General features: G+C 32.4%; 2 protein-coding genes across 2 annotated transcripts in view; one reads left to right on the plus strand and one right to left on the minus strand.

The window, feature by feature from the left end:
* Window positions 1-18,735, plus strand: part of LOC123668908 (WD repeat-containing protein 47) — a 56,663-nt gene extending 37,928 nt beyond the window's left edge. Inside the window, exons 4-7 of the mRNA XM_045602600.1 lie at window positions 4,011-4,154; window positions 5,598-5,753; window positions 9,472-9,691; window positions 18,120-18,735. Of these exons, the coding sequence (XP_045458556.1) occupies window positions 4,011-4,154; window positions 5,598-5,753; window positions 9,472-9,691; window positions 18,120-18,265 (666 nt within the window). The 3' untranslated portion in view covers window positions 18,266-18,735. The remainder of the gene's footprint in view (window positions 1-4,010; window positions 4,155-5,597; window positions 5,754-9,471; window positions 9,692-18,119) is intronic.
* Window positions 18,736-22,872: 4,137 nt separating this feature from the next.
* LOC123668909 lies at window positions 22,873-23,385 on the minus strand. The gene has a single exon (XM_045602601.1). The coding sequence runs from the start codon at window positions 23,383-23,385 to the stop codon at window positions 22,873-22,875; it is 513 nt and encodes a 170-aa protein (XP_045458557.1).
* Window positions 23,386-24,073: the final 688 nt, after the last annotated feature.

A 24,073-nucleotide genomic window follows, 5' to 3' on the forward strand; every position in this document is an offset into this window, starting at 1 on the left:
ACTAAAATACACATCATAGTATGAACAAAATGCAAGTAGTAGATGAAAAAATATTTTCAATGGCTTTCGCGTATGATTCTTGCTTATCAAAGTAACATTTTAAAGTAGACCAAACTTTGACTACTCTCTCAACAACCAGCAGGCTTAGCATGCACGCCACGACAAAATTTTGTCTACCCCTTTTCTCGTATTATCTCTCTATGTCTACAGTAGCTAACATGCGTGCACGCGATACTCTTCTCGTTACGTCAAGAAGAGATAATCATTAAATTTTAGTGATCTGTGATATTTATCTCTACGGAAGCTAACATGACATCGTAATTTTGTCGAATTTTGTCGTTTTAGGAAGAGAAACTTCTCGTCTTCAATATTATCGACGAGAAAGACGATAAATAAAAAATAAATAAAACCGGGTGCCTATTTTTTGTATACCATGGCGTTTCCCTATTATAATTATATAATTTCGGTATACGAAGAGCGGGAAATGCGAAAAGTCGAGTGAAGTGTGCCATATAATGACACAAAAAACGTATTTGCGCCCTGTTGCTTCTTATTCTAAATAATAATAATAATAATACTTTATTTCAGACCAAAGTATAAGTCCATATTGGGTTAGTACAACAAGACAAGACAACATTCAGAATAAAAAAAAAACAAAATTATATTAAAAAAATCAATAACTAAAAGTAAAATTAAATAGAATAAAAGTAAAATCAATAATCAAAAAAAAAATTCAAAAACCAAAAAATTTTAAAAATTAAAAAAAAAAAAAAAAACTGCGTGATAGAATTACAATTATCTAATGTGCGACAAGATATAAAGCACAACACGAGCATATTGTTTTACATATATAATTAAATTCATTTACTTACGCCGTTTTATTTTCCATATTAGATTTTTTAAATTAGATATACACTTTTTATCTTAGCCAAAAGGCCGAGAACATTGTTAAATAAAACATGTGTCACTCGTTTGAAATTGGTCAATAACCTTGTAAATTCAACTTTACGACATAAGAAATAAGAATGATATTCAGTTGTGATTATGGTTGATAATGTTTCTCTACTCGACAAGGCGAAGTCTTCGGAAGAGAATTTTGTCTCTCGTAGTTCGCATGTTAGGGTAATCGAGAAAATACTCGATGTAGACATTATCTCTCTCTCTCGTCAAGAGATATCTCGTTGTATGCATGCTAGGCCGGCAGGACAGAGCGACAGAAATATCGTATTTACGTGACGTAATAGTTCGACCCACTCCATTTCCGTATCTTCAAATATGCTCATCAATTCCGCACGAGGTTTAGTTGAATGTGAGAAATGGCCGTATATTTTAAGACGATAGTTTCTACAGCGATGTCTAATTTATCACATACAAATTTGCACATGTTATATAAGATGTGAACTGAACAGTTACATTTAAAAGTTAATTTTAATATTTTTTTTGTTTATGGCAACCGGATTCATGAATACAATGATTTGAACTAAAATTTGCATTTGCATTGTCACCACCATTAGATGGTACTTGCGATAATCTTATGTTTATGCAATGTTTCATAAAGTACATTTGTTGCAATTGTTTTCTGTAATTTCACAAAATCTATTAATTTGTTTTGTATTCCTTTGTCCAAACTTAAATATCGCACATCTGAAACATTTTCTCGGTTTCTTTTATTCCTGGCATCCGTGGAAGTCGAAAAAAATAAATATCCTTTTAAATTTTGAAATGCGTCGCACGCAGTTATTTTTTTTTTTTTTTTCAATAATTCACAAACTATTGCTTCACTCCTTGTCCTTGTCCAAATTTAAATTTCAAGCTATCTTAGAATCAGTGTATATGAAATGCAATAACTTTTGAATAATTGTGTTTGCTCGCAAACGAAAAAAAAGACCGACTTCAATTACATCGACAAGTAATACAACGTAGATCGACGAAAAAATAGTCAAGCAACTACGCGTTATCAAAGATTACTCAAAAAGTAGTTATCCACATGATAAACATCATCTTTCGATTAAATTAAAAATTATCAAAATCGGTACACCCAGTGAAAAGTTATTACGGAGATTCGAGAGTTTCCCTCGATTTCTCTGGGATCCCATCATCAGATCCTGGTTTCTTTATCACGGTACTAAACTAGGGATATCCCCTTTCCAATAAAAAAAGAATTATCAAAATCGGTATATCCAGTAGAAAGTTATGCGGTATAAGTACAACGTAGGTCGACGAAAAAAGCGTCAAGTAAAAACGCATTATTAGATATAACTCGAAAAGTAGTTGTTAGATCTCAAATAAATTTAAAATTGGACCAATTGGCACACACCACCTTTCGATTAAAACAAAATTTGTCGAAATCGGTCTACCCGGTCAAAAGTTCTGATGTAACATACATAAAAAAAAACAGTCGAATTGAGAACCTCCTCCTTTTTTGGAAGTCGGTTAAAAACAATCCATACTACTGTGACTCAACCAATGTTCAACGGTGTGGTATACAGAAGTAATTTGTACGGCTCACGTTTTGCACATAATATCATCGAGGTCACGATGAGATGTGGAGCTACCTGGGGCCTAGAAATAGCTAGTTATGTTTCTTGCAACGACGGAACGCATTCTTTTATGATGACTTAGAAAGAGAAGATGTCGCGATCGCACGCACTGATTGTACACTTTTCTCTCCCGCGCGTTTATCTTCATTACGCGCCAGGCGGGCGGACAGTTCACGCTTGTCTGTGCCACCCGGCCTGTGTGTCATGTGTCCTGTACACATGAGGACTGCTAGGTCGTACCTGCCTTCAGTGCGTCGACGTGATAGTATTTGTCGATGAAAAATTATGTTCGTATTAAAAGAAAAAAGAGACCAACTAACTTTTTGAGAAAAAAAATCTTTAAGCTTATAAATAAACAAATGATTTTTTCCTGATATGATATAAATATCGTCAATCGATCCCTATTTTGTTTTCAAGCTCGAACTAAAATCGCATTTATACACACAGATAATTAAAAGTTTGGAGTAAAATCATATCTCCTTTTTTTCTCTTCAGGGTCAATAAACAACGAAAATCTTTAAAACTAAGCCGACCGTGCTTCACAATTCGTTTGAGAGATAGAATTTCTGATGAATCACAATAAAAAGTAAATTAAATTGTGACGAATCCCTCCAAAAGCCCTCGATCAATTTACCTACCGACATATTTCTAGTCTGTAAATGATCTCCACAGCTTGTTCTTACCGTATATTTAAAACAATGATTAGTTTTATTGTTTTAAGGTCGATTCGTATGTTCAGAAAACGAATCGTTATTAAATTCAAAATCTGTTGCTTTAAATAAAAATTGAACGGTTAGAAAGGAAGACGTATAATATCAGGTAATGTTTGTTACGAAAACAATAATACGAGTATAACGCTCAGAACCAGGCTTACTACGATTTTAATATTTATACGATTTTAATGTATTTTAACATATTATAGTTACTTTGTACATAATATGTTATGAGAAATGAATTTAATGTTTTTATATTTATTAATGTTACATTGTTTTGTTTTTAGTATTATTGTTCAAGTCAGCTAATTCTTTTTTTAATTGTAGTTTAACATTTTTTTTTCTTTTTGCTTTTTGTCTCTTTTACTATGTCCAATGAATTGGGTTATGTCTGTAATATTAGATGTAAGAAAATAAAATAAATTAATAAATGAATAATAAATAAATGAATAATATTAAATTTTCCTATTTTCAATAAATATTTTTGATATAGTTCTTCTCATATCGTTTATATAGCCTATGAAACCTCGATAGAAAAAAAAAATGTAAATCCATCATTTTTCTTGTCGATACGTGTCAAATATAGATAAGCATACATCTAAAGTAAATATCTGATTGAGGTGGACGAATCAAACCAGAGGTTAACTTTGTAGCCATTTTAACTGTAATCCTACCAATTATTTTTTAATATGTATGATGTAAAACCTCGTAAAATCATTAAAACTATAGATAAATCAAATAATTGTTTTTTTACCAGGTTGAACTGACGATGCACGACGGTACCGTCCGCGACGTCTGCTTCATAGAAGACACATCGAACAAGACGAGCCTGCTTGTCAGCGGCGGCGCCGGCGATTGCAAGATATACGTAACCGATTGCGCAACGGGCAAGACATTCCAGGTAAAAAAATAAATATGTATATATCATGTGAAATATTTCTTTTTTAAGGATAGTAATAATGTTTAGAAGTACACAGTTAGGTCTTGCAGTAAAATGCCATGTGAGTAGTCGTTAAAAAAATATTTAGAAATAATCATATGGTCGTTTTCTGTCTAGAAATGCAGATAGTTAAATATAAAACTTGAAAATATAACATATTATAAAAATTTTATGGTAATGATATCGGTTCACTTTTTCAAAGAATCGAAGGAAATTATTTTTTTGAATATGGTGAAAAATAAGGGTGTTGAGAGCGAATATGAAAAATTTAAAAAAAGTTAATGTATATATTGTTTTTTATTACCAATTATTAACTGACTTTAAAAAAGGAGGAGGTTACTCCATTCGACCGTATATATACATATATATTTTTTATATATGTTCGGGGATAACTTTGTCGTTTATGAACCGATTTTGATAATTCTTTTTTTGTTGGAAAGGAGATATCCCTGGTGTGGTACTATGTTAAGAAACTCGAAAATCCGCATAAATTTTTACTGGGTGTACCGATTTTGATAGTTTTTAATATAATCGAAAGCCGATGTTGATGACATGACATTTAAATTTCATCGAGATCTGATTACAACTTGTGGAGTATTCTTTGATAATGCGTATTTACGTGACTAATTTTTTGTCTACCTACGTTGTATTACTTGTCAATATAATTGAAGTCGGTTTTTTTTTCGTTTGCCTGCAAACACAATTATAGTAATAATGTTTCAATGCAATATTGAATTTTTAATTTGTTAAGTAATTAAATATCACATTAACAAAAATAACTTTTCAATTGGTACTGCTTCCGTAGATAAAAGCTTTCAAACTAATAAACTTTATAATATTAGTTAAATTTATATTGTTTCATTTTAGTCGCGGTAAATTAATTTGTCACTGTCAAAAGATAACGTTTCCAGAATGGCTTTCAAGTAATTAAGTGATAAATTCGTTTTCATATAGCGGAATTCGGTAAACTTCTCGAACTTTTCCGGTCGATTCCAGTCATGTTGACAATATAAAATTTCCATGAAATAACTTTATGGAAGCGATAAAATGAAAAATGGAAAATACTTTTACGTGTACGTAAAAAAAAAAATGATTTCGCATCAACAACACAAACACAAAGTTCCACTTTTCTTTATATAATCCTGACATAATAAAAGATCAGTGTGTTTGGTATAATACTAAGACAAATACCGTAATAGCGTACTATAAATTAGTAGAATCTATAACAAAAACTTTTGATAATAATCGTCTTGTCAAACCAATATAACAAGATTGTAATAACATCGCCTGTGTAGTGATTGTATCCTCTGATAAAATCATTCACTTCGTTGTACTTCGAAAGTTAATATTTTCTATGCCGTTCGACTAATAAGAAAACTTACACTATAAATCATACTTCACCAGGCGCTCAGCGGTCATTCAGGTCATGTTCTATCGTTGTACAACTGGGGCGGAGCGATGTTTGTGTCCGGTAGTCAAGATAAGACTGTACGTTTCTGGGATCTTCGTACCGGTGGCTGCGTGAACGTCATATCACCGCCTACTGGACACCCGAGCAAGGTAATATATGTATTAATGTATATAAATAGGACAATTTTAATTTATTAAATTTTTCAAAATTTTATTTTATAAAAAAATGCATATATGTGTTTGTGGCATATCGCCTCTTAAACGTTTGAACCGATTTGGTACAAAATTTGTATGTATATTCCAATGGGTCAGTATTCAAACAATGGTCCGTGAGTAAAACGTATCGTTTTTTGAACCAGGCTTTGATTGATTTTTATGTCTTATTATTATTTATAAAAGTATAATAAAATAATATCTGAAATGATACCATAATAAATTATTTCTGTTCACAATTGAAAATCAAACACGTTATCCACAGACCTAACTTCAACATGGTTAAAACAACTCTAATCAGCTAGTAAAATTAGTTAAACATATGAAAAAAAAATGTCACTTCCTTTCGACTTATATATTCAATTTCATCAATAAAATAGACGGTTGTACTTATAATAATGTTAAATTATAAAATTTTACTAGCCAAGTCGGCAGATGTCGTCCTGTCCAATAGAAACACTTCAATTTTCCAATTATTCCATGCAATATTCTTTTCCGAAAATTGTCTAATAAGAAAATCGGAAAAAATTAAAGGAAAAGCGAATTTCTCTTCTTTTTTTTATTTAAATTTGACTATCATTTAGTCTGCGACTAAGGGTGATATAAATATTTTTACTGAACTTTTAATACGCCTCAGTAATGACGCTATTTATATTCTTCAGTCAAGGGAGAGCGTCTGTTGTTATCTCGCATTGAATTTTTTTGATAAAAAGTATCCTATGTTACTTCTAATACTTCCAAGAATATGTGTACAAAGTTTCACGATGAGTAGTTTTCGCGTGAAAGCGTAACAAACGAACTTACATTCACATTTATAATATCAGTAGGGATTACCGTTAAAACCTTTGCTTTGTGAAATTTAGTAAATCGTGCATAATCCTATCTGAAAAAAGTAAAGGTAACGAATATTGCAAAATTTGTAAAAATAGCTGATAGTAATGATGTATTCTCTTGATTCCGGTTTCTATATTTGATAAACCCGTTTTGCTTACGTCCAATATACCTTATCCAGAAGCCAATAAAGTATATGTAATTCTTTTGATATTAGCAGTGATTTGCAGCGATAATTTTCAATTTGTTGTTAAAATCTAAAACGATGAACATCCATTTGTAGGTCAGCTCGATGGCTGGCTGTTTCCATCGATGAAATATTACCTAATACATATTACATATAATGTTGTAACTAAATTATTATACGGGCTCGAATAACAGGCGTCGACTCGGTTACTCTCGTGTCTTTCCATCGTCTATAAATGAAAGTTTGAAAGTTAATTTGTAAGCGGAAACTTATGGATACGCGTCGCATGTTTTTCTAAATAAATCAATCTGATATATAAGAGTTTGTCTGTTCTGCGTAAATTAGTAATTTTGTAATATGGCCTTTATTGAACTTTTAGCAATTTTGTGTAACTAGATTCTTTATACTCATTCGAATGTTTACTTTTTTTGAATTTGGAATCAGGTAAGTTAATCGATGTCATTAATAGTGGTTCTATTTCTATGGGTAATATAATAATTATAAATTAAGTGGTGTCATGGGACACCAGGTAGGAACGAAGTTCCTTCGGATAGTATAGAAGCAACTCAATTTGAAAAAATATGTTGAATTTTATATATATTTTCTAGTTCTTGAGTTTTTTTTTTTAATTTTCTTGATTGGTTTTTAATTAAGTACACAAAAGTGTTAAGGAAATTTAGTATTTTAGAAAATAAAAAATACATTAAAATAAAATAAATCAAAGAAAATAATAATAATTCAAACTATTAAGTGAAATAAAAAAACCTCTTTATTTATTTTTGTCGACAGTATAAAATTACATAAATAATTTAAAAAAAGTTTACTAGTAATATTTTAGTTTTACAAACGTCATATTATACAGTCGTGTGACTGATATTACGTCACTTCCGTTATATATTTTTCTTACGGTTTTAGTATCACATTTTTTTTTCAGTTCGGTCGCCCAGCCTAATGTCAAGCCTGCCGTAAGGAACTTCGTTCCAATAATATCCGTAGGATTGAAATTTGATCTAAAACATTTAAGTAAAACGTAGTTTTTGCTTGATAAGATGATATAATAGAACGAATAGAAGTGTAAGTGTAGTGTTAATTTTTTTCATTTTTTACCAAAAATCTGATAAAAAATTGATAAAATTTTCTTAATTATCTTTTATCGCCAAACTAATATATCACTATTGGCGACCAGTAAATCCAAAAGTTGTTTAGTTTTAGTTGAGATAAAACCGGCCCTAAGGGTACGTTTTACTCTAGTCGATGAAACCGAATAAATAGTTATGTTCGAGGTAAACTTTATGAAGCAAACAGTAAAATAGGACATATATACGGATGTATAATATATACCTGTATATCAGGGGTTGTCAAACTCGATTTCGCAGAGGGCCATATATTAAATTTAGAATGTGTGTCTAGACGGGCCAGATTCAAATAGACAAAAATGTACTGAATTATACATATCAAAGTCTTCCGTAGAGGAATCGAGTGAAATCATGATTCTTTTTCCTGTGACACATTGCAATCGCGGGCTGTATTGATACAGGCCGGATACCGTCCGCGGGCCGTATCTTTGACATCCCTGCTGTATATCTTATACACGCGTATATATTTATACTATACTAGGTATATATTAGGATTTACGATAGCTATTATTTAATAAGTATTGTTTTCATTAAATTTAGTTCATGAAACGTTATTTATTGTTATCCTATTTTTATTAACAATTGCGTATTTCAATACTTTTACAATACTATTACATTTTGTGATATTATTTTTATGTGAGTAAAGTATTATTTTTAACAAGGTTGTGTCAAGTTACGAAAAATTTATTACTTTTTTCAATTTTCTTTTAGAAATGTAGTAGTTTATATAAAATCATTCAAAATAATGATAGCGTAAATAAGTGAAGCGAATATTTTTTTATAATTTTACGTGACGCACTTTTGCGTGACGCAGTAATGAATAGTACAATTGATTTTGTTTTTGGTTTTATTTTTTTATAGTATATGGAAATGATGATAATTTGCGTGTATTGAACATGTTGCGCTAGAACATTTTAAAATCAACAATGTGCGCAGCGCACTAAACACCTTTTCTTCAATTCGTCACTTTTTTAATGATGTTTTAGCGCACATCATACATCATCTATTTCTGTATCGATTATTAGTTGTCTCTCTCATTTCTTCGCATTATTTACATTCTATATACTTATTTTAGTTTTCTTTTTATATCACTAGTTCGGCAAACAAGCGTACGGCTCACCTGATGGTAAGCGATTACCGTAGCTTATGACACACCTGCAACACCAGAAGCATCGCAAGCGCGTTGCCGACCCAATCCCCAATACAGTACAGTATACAGTACTAGCGCACATTGTACAACCCGATTTTGTAACAATCATCGACACGATATTCCTGTATTTATTTACAATAGTGGAGTGAGTAGTCGCCACATCGAGGGTTTGCGGGTTCGATTCGGGTTACTCATAGTACATATCCGCCAACCCGCAGTTGAGCAGCGTGGTGGATTAAGCTCTGATCCTTCTCCTACATTGCGAAAGAGGCCGTAGTGGGATAGTACGGGCCGGATGCGATATTTATTTACATAATTTGTATTATATTCCGATATTATATGTATTGATAGGGTTCAGCGGTCGCGTCACTAGCAGTCGATCCCAGCGGCCGTCTGTTAGTGTGCGGTCACGACGACGGTTCGTGCGCGCTACACGATGTGCGCGGATCTCGTGCGCTACAGCGCTTCACACCGCACTCGAGCGACGTACGTAGCGTACGGTTCTCTCCCGGAGCGTACTATCTCCTTACAGCGGGTTACGACGGACGGGTCGTTCTTACTGATCTGCAAGGTGAGCTCATTTATTATAATAATAATCAAGTATTATTTATTGTACACCAGAAAAAAAAAAACAAGAAAAATATATAATAACTAGCTGACCCCGCAAACGTTTCTTTGCCATATATGTTATTAACCCGCTTAATCCCCCCCCTTATAACTTAGGGTATGAAAAATAGATGTTGGCCGATTCTCAGACCTACCCGATATGCCCACAAAATTTTATTAAAATCGGTCGAGGCGTTTCGGAGGAGTTCAATGTTTAACACTATGACACGAGAATTTTATATATTAGAAGATAATAATAATAATTATTATTATTTTCTACACAACGCACACACGGTCGTCTGCTCCTAAAATAAGCAACTTAATGCTTGTGTGATAGGTAGCAGCCGACTGGTATATCGCTACATATTTTTTTTCCTATAATACATATATAAAGGTATAATATAAATAAATATTTATATTATATCCAGACTCGGGGTGGGAACCGAACCCACAACCCTCGAAGCAGAAAGCAGGGTCGACAACACAACAAACTGCGCCAACGGGCTAGTCAGTTTTATAGTTTGTGTTTAAGATCTTGCTTCTATTAGATGTCATCTTATAGAACCAAGAATACGTCACGCGGAAATTAGATTAAGGCCGTTTCACTTTGTCACGCCAAGTCACACATTAAACAATTATTATGTCACAAAAGCTAGTCCCTCCGTGAGTGATGTGAATTAAACATCAAAGCTATTAATAATAAAAAAGAATTGAAGGAATATATAAAAAAAGTTCACGTCATATCGCGTCACGCTAAGCAAAGTCCGTCCGCCAGCTTTTTGCCAACGTATTTTATATATAACTCCTGATTAACACACGTATAACGATTTGTTTTGAACATGTAGTCGATATTGATCGGTTTGTAAAAACGGATCGTTTTTTAGTTTTAGAGTCTTAGGTATATACGCACAGATTTGATAAACATAAACATATATAAGCAGTATTCAAATAGAATATATTATTGCATGTAAAATGTATCTATTGTTGTCTACAGAGGAATCAACACAACACAAATATATTTAAATTTATAATTATGTCAAAGATACACGCATACAATACACAGTTCACACAAAAACATTAAGGGCGCATTCTAACATCGAACCGATCTCGTTTAAACTATCGACTTCTTGTCATTATCGATATATAATGAACGCATCCATTTAAAAATCAAAATGTTACTCAATAAATGATCACAAAACTGTTTACAACTTCTGTGCTTAAAAGTAATCTGGAATATGAAATTTACAATAAACTAAAATTATGAAAAAAAAAAAAATAACCGACACGTGAATAAATAATTTTAAAACGTTGTTCACATTTATGAGTCAAATTTCTCCTTAACGCCATATTCATGTGCATATAAAATACTTCATAATACTCATCATTCAACTTAAATACTTAATTTCCGTATCACCCATTATTTCCCCACTCATTTGATTACTTGATATTACTATTACTGAGATTATTATCATGATATTAACGGGATATGTGATCTTATATCTATTCTATTTTAATATTATATCCGTGCATGTCAAACATATTACGTATGTTCATTACGTGACACGTCTAAAGATTACATGTGTGGGTTTCCTTTTAAATTATCTAATTCCTGCACGAATATTGTATGAGAATTTTCATATAGTTAAGTATTGAATTTGAACAAGGCTCGTTTGTAGTTTGAACTGTATACACTGATTACAGTAGATTTTATTTATTATTTTGTGTCGTTGGAACTATCTTACACTGTATGAACTTCAATTGAAAATATTAATGTTTTTAACCGACTTCCAAAAAAAGTAGGAGGTCGTCAATTTTTTTAAATATCTTTCCTCAGAGCTTTTGACAGGATGGACTGGTTTTGATGAGTTTTTTTTTACTTAATAGAAAGGTGTTGCGTGTCATGTATGGTTCAATTTAAATTTAATTGTGATATGACAAATAGTTTTCGAGGTATATCTAATGATGCGCATCTACTTGACTATAAAGACAAGAAAAAAAAATCGAAAAAAAACTTGACAAAAACAACAAGTATAAAAAAAATTAAAAACAAAATATTATATCTTGACAAAGTCCACTGCACATCACGAATATTGATTTCAATGGGAACAAAAACTCCTAATAAATAGTTTTATGTGTTAGTAAATTACGCAATTGCCTTGTTTTTTTTTTCTTTTTAACCGACTTCCCAAAAAAATCATCACAATCGGTGTTATGATTTTTTTAAACCAAAAGATGGTGCGTGTCATTTGGTGCCATTTAGATTTCATTGAGATCTAACAAATACTTTTCGAGCTATATCTAATAATGCGTATTTACTTGACAAGTTTTTCGTCGGTCTACGTATTTTAATCGAAAGCTAATGCTTATCTTGTAGTCCCATGTAAATTTGATCGACATCTGATAAGAGCTTTTTGAGTAATATGATAATGCATATTTACTGGACTATTCCTTCGTCTACTTACGTTGTATTTATTACTTGTCTATGTAACTAAAGTCGGTTTTTTTTCGTTTTTGAGCAAACATAATTATTAGTCATTAGCTGCACAAACTTCGTTCTGTCAAAAGTTATCTAATTGTAATTTTTATTTTATTTTTTATTTTAGTATTAAAACCTTCCGTGGGCCTTAAGGAACATACAAAAAAGTAAATTAGCCGAATCGGTCGAGCCATTTTCGCGTTATGTGCTTAGCAACATTTTTATTTATATACATTATGTATTATCTTTTGGGCTCGGAACCCCCACAGGCGTCCCAAGAAAGCTCTGCTGAAGTTTCATCACAACATAATCAATGGATTCAATGGTTATGCCACGCATAGACGACGGCATAGAAACATTGTTTTTTATTTATATGAATTGATATTTTAAAAATATATCATTAAATTGACCACGTATAAACGGCATATTATCTCCCACATACCCTAGTCTTTACTACGTTCCATTTATACACATACCATCGCGACAGAAACCAAGTAATATTCAAAAAAAGTAACTACGTTAAAATATTTTTAAAACCAATTACACATATTACAACATCACGTAAAATGAACCATTTTTGTTATTCTAGAATTTTCTCTGTCACAAGAAGCCCGTATATGAATGAGTTGCGGACAATACTTAAAAAAAAACACGTCTACCCGTATTAAAGTAGTACCTATAATTTTTTTGTCAGTGTAAGTGATATCGTCTTTTATGTTGTAATTTGAGTAATTAGCTTTTTGTCGTATTTTTTTTTTATTTACAATTTTACGTCTCTATATAAAGTTAATCTAATATATAAAAGTCTCGTGTCCCGGTGTTTGTAGTTGAAGTCCTCTGAAACGGCTTGATCGATTGTCACGAAATTTTGTGTGCATATTAGGTAGGTCTGAGAATCAACAATATTTACAAAAAAAAAAAAAAAAAAATGCGGAACGAAGTTGTGTGAAAGACAGTCTTCTTAGATATTCTTAAGACATTTTTGGATATAGGAACTAATCTCCTTTTTATACCCAAGAGCGCAGCTCCCAACGCAGGTACTAGTAGAAGCAATGATCAAATATGACGTTAATCTCATAGTACCTTTGGCAGATACCAGATAGTAAAGACGAACAAAGTGTCAACTAACTTTTGGTTTTTCACCAAGCGTAATTTTTAATACTTTGTCCGAAGCAATATTAAAAACCACGTCACCCCGACCTCTTGTTACCTAATTTCCGTCATAGTATAAAAGTGTATTATATATATTTTACCTCGACAATTTTAACCCAAAGCGAGACGAACACTGGTCGGCCGTGGATTCGAGCGCGTACCAATTTTGTACGCCTTTGATACCTGGTATTTGCCAAAGCGACTATGAGTTAAGCTTTATGTTTGGCCATTGTTTTGACCGGTGTTGAATGTACTGAGAAATTTTCAGCATTTATGAATTTTATGACTCTTGATTTCTTATATGCAATCGAAAGACTAAAAACAAAATTTCATGCTTCTATAATTATATTTGCTGACAAACGAAAAAAAAAACCGACTTCAATTACATCGACAAGTAATACAACGTAGGTAGACGAAAAAATAGTCAAGTAAATACGTATTATCAAAGATTAATCCAAAAGTTGTAATCAGATCTCGATGAAATTTAAATGTGACTACAAGTAAACTTCGCTTTCGATTAAATTAAAAAATCATTAAAATCGGTACACCCAGTAAAAAGTTATGCGGATTTTCGAGTTTCGGTCGATTTCTCTGGGATCCCACCATCAGATCCTGATATCCTTATCATGGTACCACACTTAGGATATCTCCTTTCCAACAAAAAAAAAAGATTTATCAAAACCGGTTCATAAACGACGAAGTTATCCCCGAACATCTATAATCTATAATATATATAAACGCGAAAGGTCATTCATCACGAAATCTCCGAAACTATAACACCTACAAACTTGAAATTTGGCAGGTAGGCTCCTTATAGGAAGTAGACATCCGCTAAGAACGGATTTTACGAAACTCAACCCCTAAGGGGGTAAAATGGGGGTTGGAAGTTTGTATGAGAGTCCCATGTTTTTGACGTAAGAGACTTGAAATTTAAAATGTATGCTCTATAGATGGTAACAAGGTGTTCAAATAATGTATCTTTAGAAATCAACTCCCTTTTGGGGTTAAAACGGGGGATGTTACGTTGACTCACTAATCACGAAATCTCCGAAACTATAATGCTTACAAACTTGAAATTTAGCAGGTAGGCTCCTTATAGGCTGTTATCTATTTCTAAGAATGGATTTGACGAAACTCGACCCCTAAGGGGGTAAAACGGGGGTTGGAAGTTTGTATGAAAGTCCCATGTTTTTGAAGTAAGAGACTTGAAATTTAAAATGTATGCTCTATAGATGGTAACAAGGTGCCCAAATAATGTTTCTTAGAAATCAACTCCCTTTTGGGGTTAAAACGGAGGATGTTACGTTGACCCACTCATCACGAAATCTCCGAAACTATAACAGCTACAAATTTGACATTTGGCAGGTAGGTTCCATATAAAGCGTAGTCATATGCTAAGAACTGATTTAACGTAACTCGACCCTTAAAGGGGTAAAACGGGGGTTGGAACTTTGTATGAAAGTCCTATGTTTTTGAAGTAAGAGATTTGAAATTTAAAATGTATGTATAGATAGTAAAAAGGTATCCAAATAATGTATCTTTAGAAATCAACTCCTTTTTGGGGTTAAAACGGGGGATGGTAGGTTGACTCATTCATCACGAAATCTCCGAAACTATAACAGTTATAAACTTAAAATTCGTCAGGTAGGTCTCTTATAAGGCGTAGGCATCCACTAAGAACGGACTTTTACGGAACTTGACCCCTAAGGGGATAAAATGGGGGTTGGAAGTTTGTATGAACGTCCTATGTTTTTGAAGTAAGAGACTTGAAATTTAAAATGTATGCTCTGTAGATGGTGAGGAGGTGTCCAAATAATGCATCTTAATCTATAATATATATAAAAGCGAAATGTCACTTACTCATCACGAAATCTTCGAAACTATACCACCTATAAACTTGAAATTTGACAAGTAGGCTCTTTATAGGACGTAAACATCCGCTAAGAACGGATTTTACGAAACTCGACCAGTAAAGGGGTAAAACGGGGGTTGCAAGTTTGTATGAAAGTTCTATGTTTTTGAAATAAGAGACTTGAAATTTAAAATTTATGCTCTATAGATGGTGAGAATGTGTCCAAATACTGTATCTTTAGAAATCAACCCCCTTTTGGGGTTAAAACGGGGGATGGTAGGTTGACTCACTCATCACGAAATCTCCGAAACTATAATAACACCTACAAGCTTGAAATTTGGCAGGTAGATTCCTTACAGAGCGTAGACATTTTTTAAGAACTAATTTTATGAAATTCGACCCTTAAGGGGGTAAAACGGGGGTTGGAAGTTTGTGTAAAAGTCCCATGTTTTTGAAGTAAGAGACTTGAGATTATGAGAGATGTATACCTTATAGATGATGAGAAGGTGTCCAATTAATGTATCTTAGAAATTAACTCTCTTTTTGAGTTAAAACGGGAGATGGTAGGTTAACTCACTTATCACGAAACCTCCAAAACTATAACAGCTATAAACTTTTAATTTGGCAGGTATGTTCCTTATAGGGCGTAGACATCCGTTAATCTAAAGGGATAAAACGGGGGTCGGAAGTTTGTATGAAAGTCTTATGTTTTTGAAGTAAGAGACTTGAAATTTAAAATATATGCTCTATAGATGGTGAGGAGGTGTCCAAATAATGTATCGTAATCTATAAATATAAAAGAGAAAGGTCACTAACTCACTCATCACGAGAACTCAAAAACCGCTGGATGGTCTATCCATCCAGGTTGGACAAAGATAAAATTTGGCACGGAGGTAGATTATAGTTAGCAGACGTCCACTAATAACGGATTTTACGATATTCCACCGCTAAGGGGGTTTGATGGGGTTGATAGTTTGTATGAAACGTATACAGCCTGAAAATAAAACTAAAAATGTGGTGTATAGAGAGGTTTTATAAAAATAACTATTAAATTATACTAAATTGTGCCTTTTAAAAAGTTACTCAGTTTGATAAGCATTTCAAGTGACTGAAATAAAAAAAACAATTTGCGTTAAACAACTTAATGGTAATGCATATCTTCATAACCACGCGGACGTAATCGCGGGCAACAGTTAGTGTATTATAAAACAAAGTCCCCAAAAGTGTATGTGACCGATTTGCTCAAAATCTACTGAACGGATTTTCATGCGGTTTCACCATTGGAGAGAGGGCTAATAGGAAGGTTTACGGAACCGCTAAGCCGATTTTGATGAGAGTTTAACTATAATTTTGCCGGGAAAACTTTGTGACACACTAATTTCAACGCGGGCGAAGCCGCGGGCACAGCTAGTACATATATATAAATACGGTCGAATTGAGTAATATCCTCCTTTTTTGAAGTCTGTTAAAAAGTGTATCGCTCTTATAAAATACAAGTTCTTAGTAAACGTTTATTAACTATTAACTATTTTTCTATTAAATTTCAAGCTTGTAGCATAAAAAATGAAGGACATTCATACAAACTTATTAGAGCTTTTATCGAAAAATCCGTACGCTTGTTTGCCGACCTAGTAGCATAAAAAAAAATCCGTTCTTAGCGGACGTCTACTGCTCGCGCGCTTTTTGAGATTTCGTGATGAGAAAATGACCTAACGATTTTATATAAATAGATATATTATTTATAGGTAAATTTATCATAAAAAATATACAGCTACATAGGGCCAACGAGCTAGTCATATAATATATTTATTAAATATTTATTATTGTTATATTTTTTATTGTTATAGAAACTATATTCCTACATTTTGTATATTCTCTGTGATCGCTTTTTTCGCAATAAATCCACCTCTTGTTGTACATCTGCTTTTTGTTCTCGATATGAACAATTCTGTCGGCGAACAATAAAATAGTATTTGTAATTTTATTCTATTGTTTTGAGTTATTGTATTTTTGAAGTAGCGAAGCTCGTGTATCGAATATTTTCGAGCAGTGATTCTGAATATAAAATACCAAGCGGTATAATAAAGCTGTTGCTAATTTTTGTGTCAACTATTATTGATTACTGTCAAATCTAGACAATATATGTTCATAACTTTTGAATACAGAGGTGTTAGTAATAAACGAATTACTCATATGAAAATATTATATACTTAATGTCGTCAAAATGAATTTTAAGAAGCTAAGGCCGAGTTGCACGAAACAAAACTAAAATTTAAGTAGAAATTAAACTAATTTGATCACAAGAATTGTATACAATTCTTGCGATTAAATTAGTTTAATCACTACTTAAATTTAATTTCTTTTCGTGCAACTCGGCGTTAGTCTTGCTGTCACTTAACAAAATACAACAAAATATAGGGACAGCATGATATTCTATGATAGCCAATTTAAAGTTTGCAAGCGATCCTGCTTTATGCCCATGGTTGTCTGCTCGATCGCTACCCCTGACTTTAGGTGTAATACACATTTATTTATATACTAGCTGTGCCCGCGACTTCGTCCGCGTGGAATTTAACAAAAAAGTTATTGTTCAGTTCGAATAAAATAAGTAAATTTCTAAAATAAAAATAGCCTAAGTTACTCCTTACTACATCAGCTATCAGCCAGTGATAGTCAAAATCGGTCCTGCCGTTTCAGAGATTAGCCAGAACAACAACAACAAAAAATGCAAAAAATGTTATTCTGGTATATGTACTGTGTATCCAATATACATTTAGTAAAAAGCGATTATTTTAATGTTACAAACAGAAACTCCAATTTTATTTATTTGTGAAGATTAAGGATTGTGTCAGTTTAAAATGAAATAGTGCCTATTTTTTATTAATTTACTAATCAATTTCTATCTATTTCCAGGTGACCTGACCTGCGCTTTACCAAGCGTACCAGTAGCTCGACACCCGGATAAAGTTATATCGGCGAGGTGGCATCCCGACGATTTCTCATTTCTCTCGACATCGGCCGACAAAACGGCAGTACTTTGGACGATTCCACCGGTTTAAGCGAACGTAGATTTAATAAGGCCTACACCCCAGGTGTTATCTTGATTGACGTTGTCCTTCGTTTACCGTTTCGTGCTATTTCTTCGGCGGTTTTGAATCGTTTACTTTCAGCAATAAGAATATTCAGATGCTGTTTATTTTAACGCGGGATCGATTGTCGATAATATCGTTTGATTGTCGCTTTAATATCGGCTTGTAACTAATTTATATAAAATAAAATAATAATGTTAATTCTTCTGAGTCATATTATCGATTGAATGTCAATCAATGTCACAAAATAATTTTAATATCGAAAAAAAAAAACATTATTCTATTTTTTTATCCAATGTACAATTAACGTGTACTTATGTATTCTCTTAAGATTTATTTGTATGTTTGCTGGAACAAATGAAGCTTTAAAATATTTAATTTTACTACAAAAACTTAATGTTATCCTTCATCATATTATAAGCTAAATAATGTTCTCAAAAGCTATTTCGTATAATTGCAAAATCATTAATATTAATTATAAATATACACAATTGACAAATACAAACATGTTTATTAACTTAACGTTTAAACCAAATAGTGTACATTTGTATTTCGATTCTTCGAAAAGCATGTTCCTTTTTGTAATATTCACTAATAATAAGGAACTCAAAGACTTGAAAATATTTTGCTATTGACAAAATGATAGAATTTTTTGTCTCAGTCATTCCAATGGCATTATATATGTGCTTACATATATAATAGATTTTTTTAATGGAATCGTTTCAACGCCTTTCAAATTCGTTCAGTTAACTAGCATCTGATATTTTATATGGAATCGGTTTTATAGTTTAGTATATGAAAATAGTTCGCACCAAGTGCTTTCATGAAGACACTTCGACTGTCTCGATGTCCAATCATTGTAAAATGACGCAATCTCTCAAGCTCTATACTTGATGGAATTCGATAAATCTAATGAATAACACATTTCAATCACGTACCCTCGAAAACGGTTTTTTTATACGCAATATTGAACGTAATTCGTACGCTTGTAGATTTTTTAAATATTATTTCAAATGACGATTTCTTGTTTTTTTTTTTAACTTGATTGAAGGTATTTTGACCTTTTTTTTTTGACGTTATTAATAGTTGTCCAACCGTTAATACATTATGTCGTGTATTATTTATTTTATGTCTCCGAAGTAAAGGTGCTAAAAGATTTTTTTAATGATTTTTGAACATGGCACTGATTATCACCATACAAAGATTATAGTATAAAAGTGTGTTGACGATACCAAGGGACTTTAAATATATTACAAAAAAAACTATAGCAATGTTTGATGATAATTCATATGAATAATAATTAAACAAATAGTTCAAACTATATGGCCTTTGAAATTAAAAAAAATATATATATATCAAATAAAAGTCATTTAAGCAACTTTTTGATTGTTCTTTAATTCGGGGTCAAAAGCTGAAACATCCTTCGTATTATTGTATAAACGTTGTGACTAGCTTATTGTCAAGTTCTTATATGAATTGTGACATTTTACGAAATCATTGAATGAAAACATTTATAAATACATTATTTGATAGTGTACCAAAATATGACACTAAATACTGTTAGTCCATAATGAGAATTATACGTGGTATGACGCTGTCGTACATGAAATGCGAATCGATGCGATACGATATAATAATAGTAGATCACGTGAATGAAACACTTATACAGGTGAATATAAACTAGATGCATTGAATTTTACTACATATTCTACGTACTATTTCTATGCTATGTTAAAAAAAGTGTGTCAACTCCAATGCACGACTGGAGTTTACTCCTTCAGATCGACTGTCTGAGGCACAAAAAGGCTTACAAGTCTAAAAAAAAGGATTAATACCACATCAAACGGTAAATAAACGAAACAAATAACGTGAAACGTAACGAGGCCATTCGTTCAGTAGAGTTAACTACTCATTTTTTTTTCATACGGGAGTTTTTTGTCTTATATGAAAATCGATTTTTAAGTAGTAAACTCTAAACTCCAAAAACGAAATAGTTGAATAGAAATACCAGATAGACGTCTGAAACCATACAGCAGTTTAAAAACTGTGTCGTGTTTATTCTGTTAAATTTTGTATTTAAATAGCTTATAAATTGTATAGAAATTGGCGCTCGTATGAAGGAAGTAATTGTTGAATGTACTTTAACATTTTTTTTTTTCATTTTTTTATCGAAATGCATCGTATCGTTTACGTTTACGAAGCGCGAGAACAATGACGTCATATGTCACAAAAATTTAAACGCTTAAATACTTTTGTGAATATTATATATTATATTCAGTACGTCGACCAATTTGTTTGAATACATTGGTTAAAAGTGATGATTAATTTGGAACGTGTTATTGATAATTATATTTCAGTCAATGTAATTGACTGCTAGCGATTTGTCGAAAGCTATTTGTTCACAATAGAGGCTAACGGTCAACGTTGATATTATTTCATATTGTGATCTCGGCATTACTTTCATTTTTCGATATTCTTTATTTCTCTTAAGATTGTGGCCCAAAGTGTTATTGACAAGTTTGGGTCGGAAATGGGTTTCTTTTTGATTAAAAGGATTAATTTTTATGATTTAAAAATGTTCTAAAATATTAAAATTGAAATACTAATTGATTTAGTTATTCGTTAAACTTGTTTTGTTAAATACATTTCATTTGTAAATTTTAATATAAAAATTGTAAAACTACTTTAGAATAATTTTTCCTCGGTGATCATTTTATATTGTAGTATCGAATGAATGGACACTAACTGTGAAACACTAAACGAAGTCACTCCGGCTTCGTTTGAAAGTAAATGAACGTTGATAGGTTCTCATCTATTTCGCTTCGTTATAACTAGAACAAAGGAGTAATCTACTAAATGAAAATAAATGTATTAATATTTATTATGCCCGTTAGAATGAATATTAGGTTATTCAATATTACGTAATTAATTAATTGATAACCTTATAAAGTTTATTTGTAGTACGATTAAATTCTATGTTGCTGTACGTTTCTAAAAACAGTGTTGTCCTTTTCTAACAAGGAAGGAGCGGGGGAGCATTGTTTTTAGTCAGATGCGTAATTTAGAATTCGATTTTTAAATGCAATTTAAATGTAAAAAGGCTTAATACGAATATAATTACTAATAAATTATAATAAAATAAAATAAAAACAATTCTTTTTTTTTTCAATCAACTGACTTCTAATTTGTTTTTAAAAATTATGACTTTTATATAGTAATTTCTATTCGTATAAAGCCTTTATATTTTGCACAGAAGCAATGAATATGTATTGAAATAATGCTATATATTTTATGTATGAACATTCGATATTCTATTTGTAGATTATGTAATTAATTAAGTCTGATCTAACGCTAAAAGAATATTAAACACGTTAAACCGAATTCCAATAACAACTGTATCTACTATAAGAATATAATCCCTTATTTACAATTCTATTGTTTGATTTCAATTACCCCTTTTACAGCATGGGCAGCCTAGGAATGGTTCATTTTGGTTCGATGGTATTATATCGGTTAAGGAAGTAAATTTAGGAAAATTTAAAGTGTATTTCGATTGTAGAAGAGTCGGTATCGTGGTAATGTTGCCAGGGCATACCATGGAATATGTTCAAAATCTGATTCAGGCCTACTAAGGAACTATTTCGACATTATAGAAATTCATAATACCCGCTCTGGTGTGGTGGTGCGAGTAGTTGCCTAAAACACCGACGGTTTGTGGGTTCGATTCCCGCCCGTGATTAATATTTCATTTGTACAAATATTTCTTTCTGGTTCGGATGAATGTCCTTGTGGGTCTCCCGTGTCTCGGAGAGCACGTTAAGTCGTCGGTTCCGGTTGTCATTATAAATACCTGATAGCGATTGTTACTCATAGGAATATATTCGCAAACCCGCAGTGGAGAAGCGTGTGGAGCGCTTAGTAGATTAAGCTCCAATCTTCTACACGTAGAAAGAGAAGCATTATCAGCAGTGGGATGGTACAGGCTGAATGCGACAGAAGAAGTAGTACTGCTATCAAGTAAAAGTTAAGTAGCCAGAACTCCAAGATGCGATTTGTAGACAACGAGAGTAGGGTCACCACGGTCGTAATACGGGTTTCTTCCCAGAAATACTTGCCTGTTAGATAATAATTATAAAGTCCTATCACACACACACACTTCAACCTATCGCAGTCCACTGCTGGACATAGGCCTCCTCAAGTTCGCGCCAAAAATGGTGCGAACTCATGTGTTTTGGCCATAGTCACCGCGCTGGACTGGTGACCGCAGGGCTGGCTTTGTCGCACCAAAGACACTGCTGCCCGTCTTCGGCCTATGTATTTCAAAACCAGCAGTTAGTTGGTTATCCTTTGGCTTGATTTTATAGGTTCTAAGGTGGTAGTGGAACAGTGTTATCCCTTAGTCTTACAATACCCAAGGGAACAGAGGAGGTGGCTATATTCTTTAATAATAATAACATTTATTTCAGGACTAGCCCATATAGTGTTAGTAACAATGTTTCTTATAACCTAGTGTTAGTACAGAAAATTTAAAATGACAACATTTTTATATTTACATTCTATTACATTATTTATACTATTCATATTACATGGAGCTTTATCCAATGTCGCAGCATTGGACTCTCCCATCGATTTACAAACACTTTCAGAATACTATTGTGGCTGCCGCGGAAACGCTTAAGTAATGACGCGCACCTCTTGCGCATGATGGCTTTAAAGTCATCGACGCGCCTTTCCGCGAACATCAGTGAGGCACTACAGCGCCACGGCAGCTCCAACAGTATCCTGAACGCATTATTGTATTGAATGCGGAGGTCACTGTAAGCATGCAAGCTATAGCTGGTCCACAGACTGCACGTATAAAATGATTGACAGAAGGCTTTAAAAAGAGTTATTTTGACATCTTCTGTACAACGTACAAATCTGCGAGCCAGCATGTTGCAGCGAACTGACAGTGACCTTCGCTCCCTGTCTATATCCTTATTATCACCTAAGTTCTCGGTTACCCAATGACTCAAGTATTTAAAGCTGGTCACCCTAAGTAGCGGTGATGGTATGGTTTTATAGCCTTTTGCACCCGCCCTTAAAACCATGATTTTGCTTTTCTTTAATGCCGTAACCGCACAGCATATGAAACATGTTAAATTATTTTACTACACCATAAATCGAACCCACTTTCAAAAATTCACCAACACATCTAGTAAGCGTTTTCGAAAAGCGTAAGTCGAAAAGTTTCAGCTTTATACTTGTGCGTGAACAAGTCGTCAGCGCGATTTAAAAGTGCACAGTGACATCTATTGGCGAGGAAGCAGGAGATAAAATAAATAAATTGTTAAAAAATTTTTATTCTTATATTTTTATTTTACGGTAGATTACGATACCATGGTTATCATTGTTCTCGTATTTTGATTTGCTTTACTAAATAAATAAATAGATAAGAATCATCAAATCACATCAGTGCGAATACAGACAACTATATGTAATACTCATTGAATAAGCATAATAAACTGTGTAATAGTGGAAGCTTATTTTTAAACTCACTTTCAATGACACCATTGAAAGTGAGTTTAAAAATAAATTGTAAACTTAGTGCAAAATATTACTGTCTTTTATATTAAAATAAAGATATAAATCGAACAAAACAAAAAAAAAAGTGTCATCAAAGACAATTGTCTTTGATGACACTTTTTTTTTTGAATTTTTTTTTTTTTTTTTTTTTTTTCTAATTAGTTGAATAATTATTCAACTAATTAGACTGTATTATAGTCGTAACAGTACTGG

This window comes from Melitaea cinxia, chromosome Z, assembly GCF_905220565.1.
Source record: "Melitaea cinxia chromosome Z, ilMelCinx1.1, whole genome shotgun sequence".
Lineage (NCBI taxonomy): Eukaryota > Metazoa > Arthropoda > Insecta > Lepidoptera > Nymphalidae > Melitaea > Melitaea cinxia.

Excerpts from the sequence above, each read along its gene's own strand:
- LOC123668909 (XM_045602601.1), bottom strand. The coding sequence starts at position 23,385 with ATGGTTTTAAGGGCGGGTGCAAAAGGCTATAAAACCATACCATCACCG.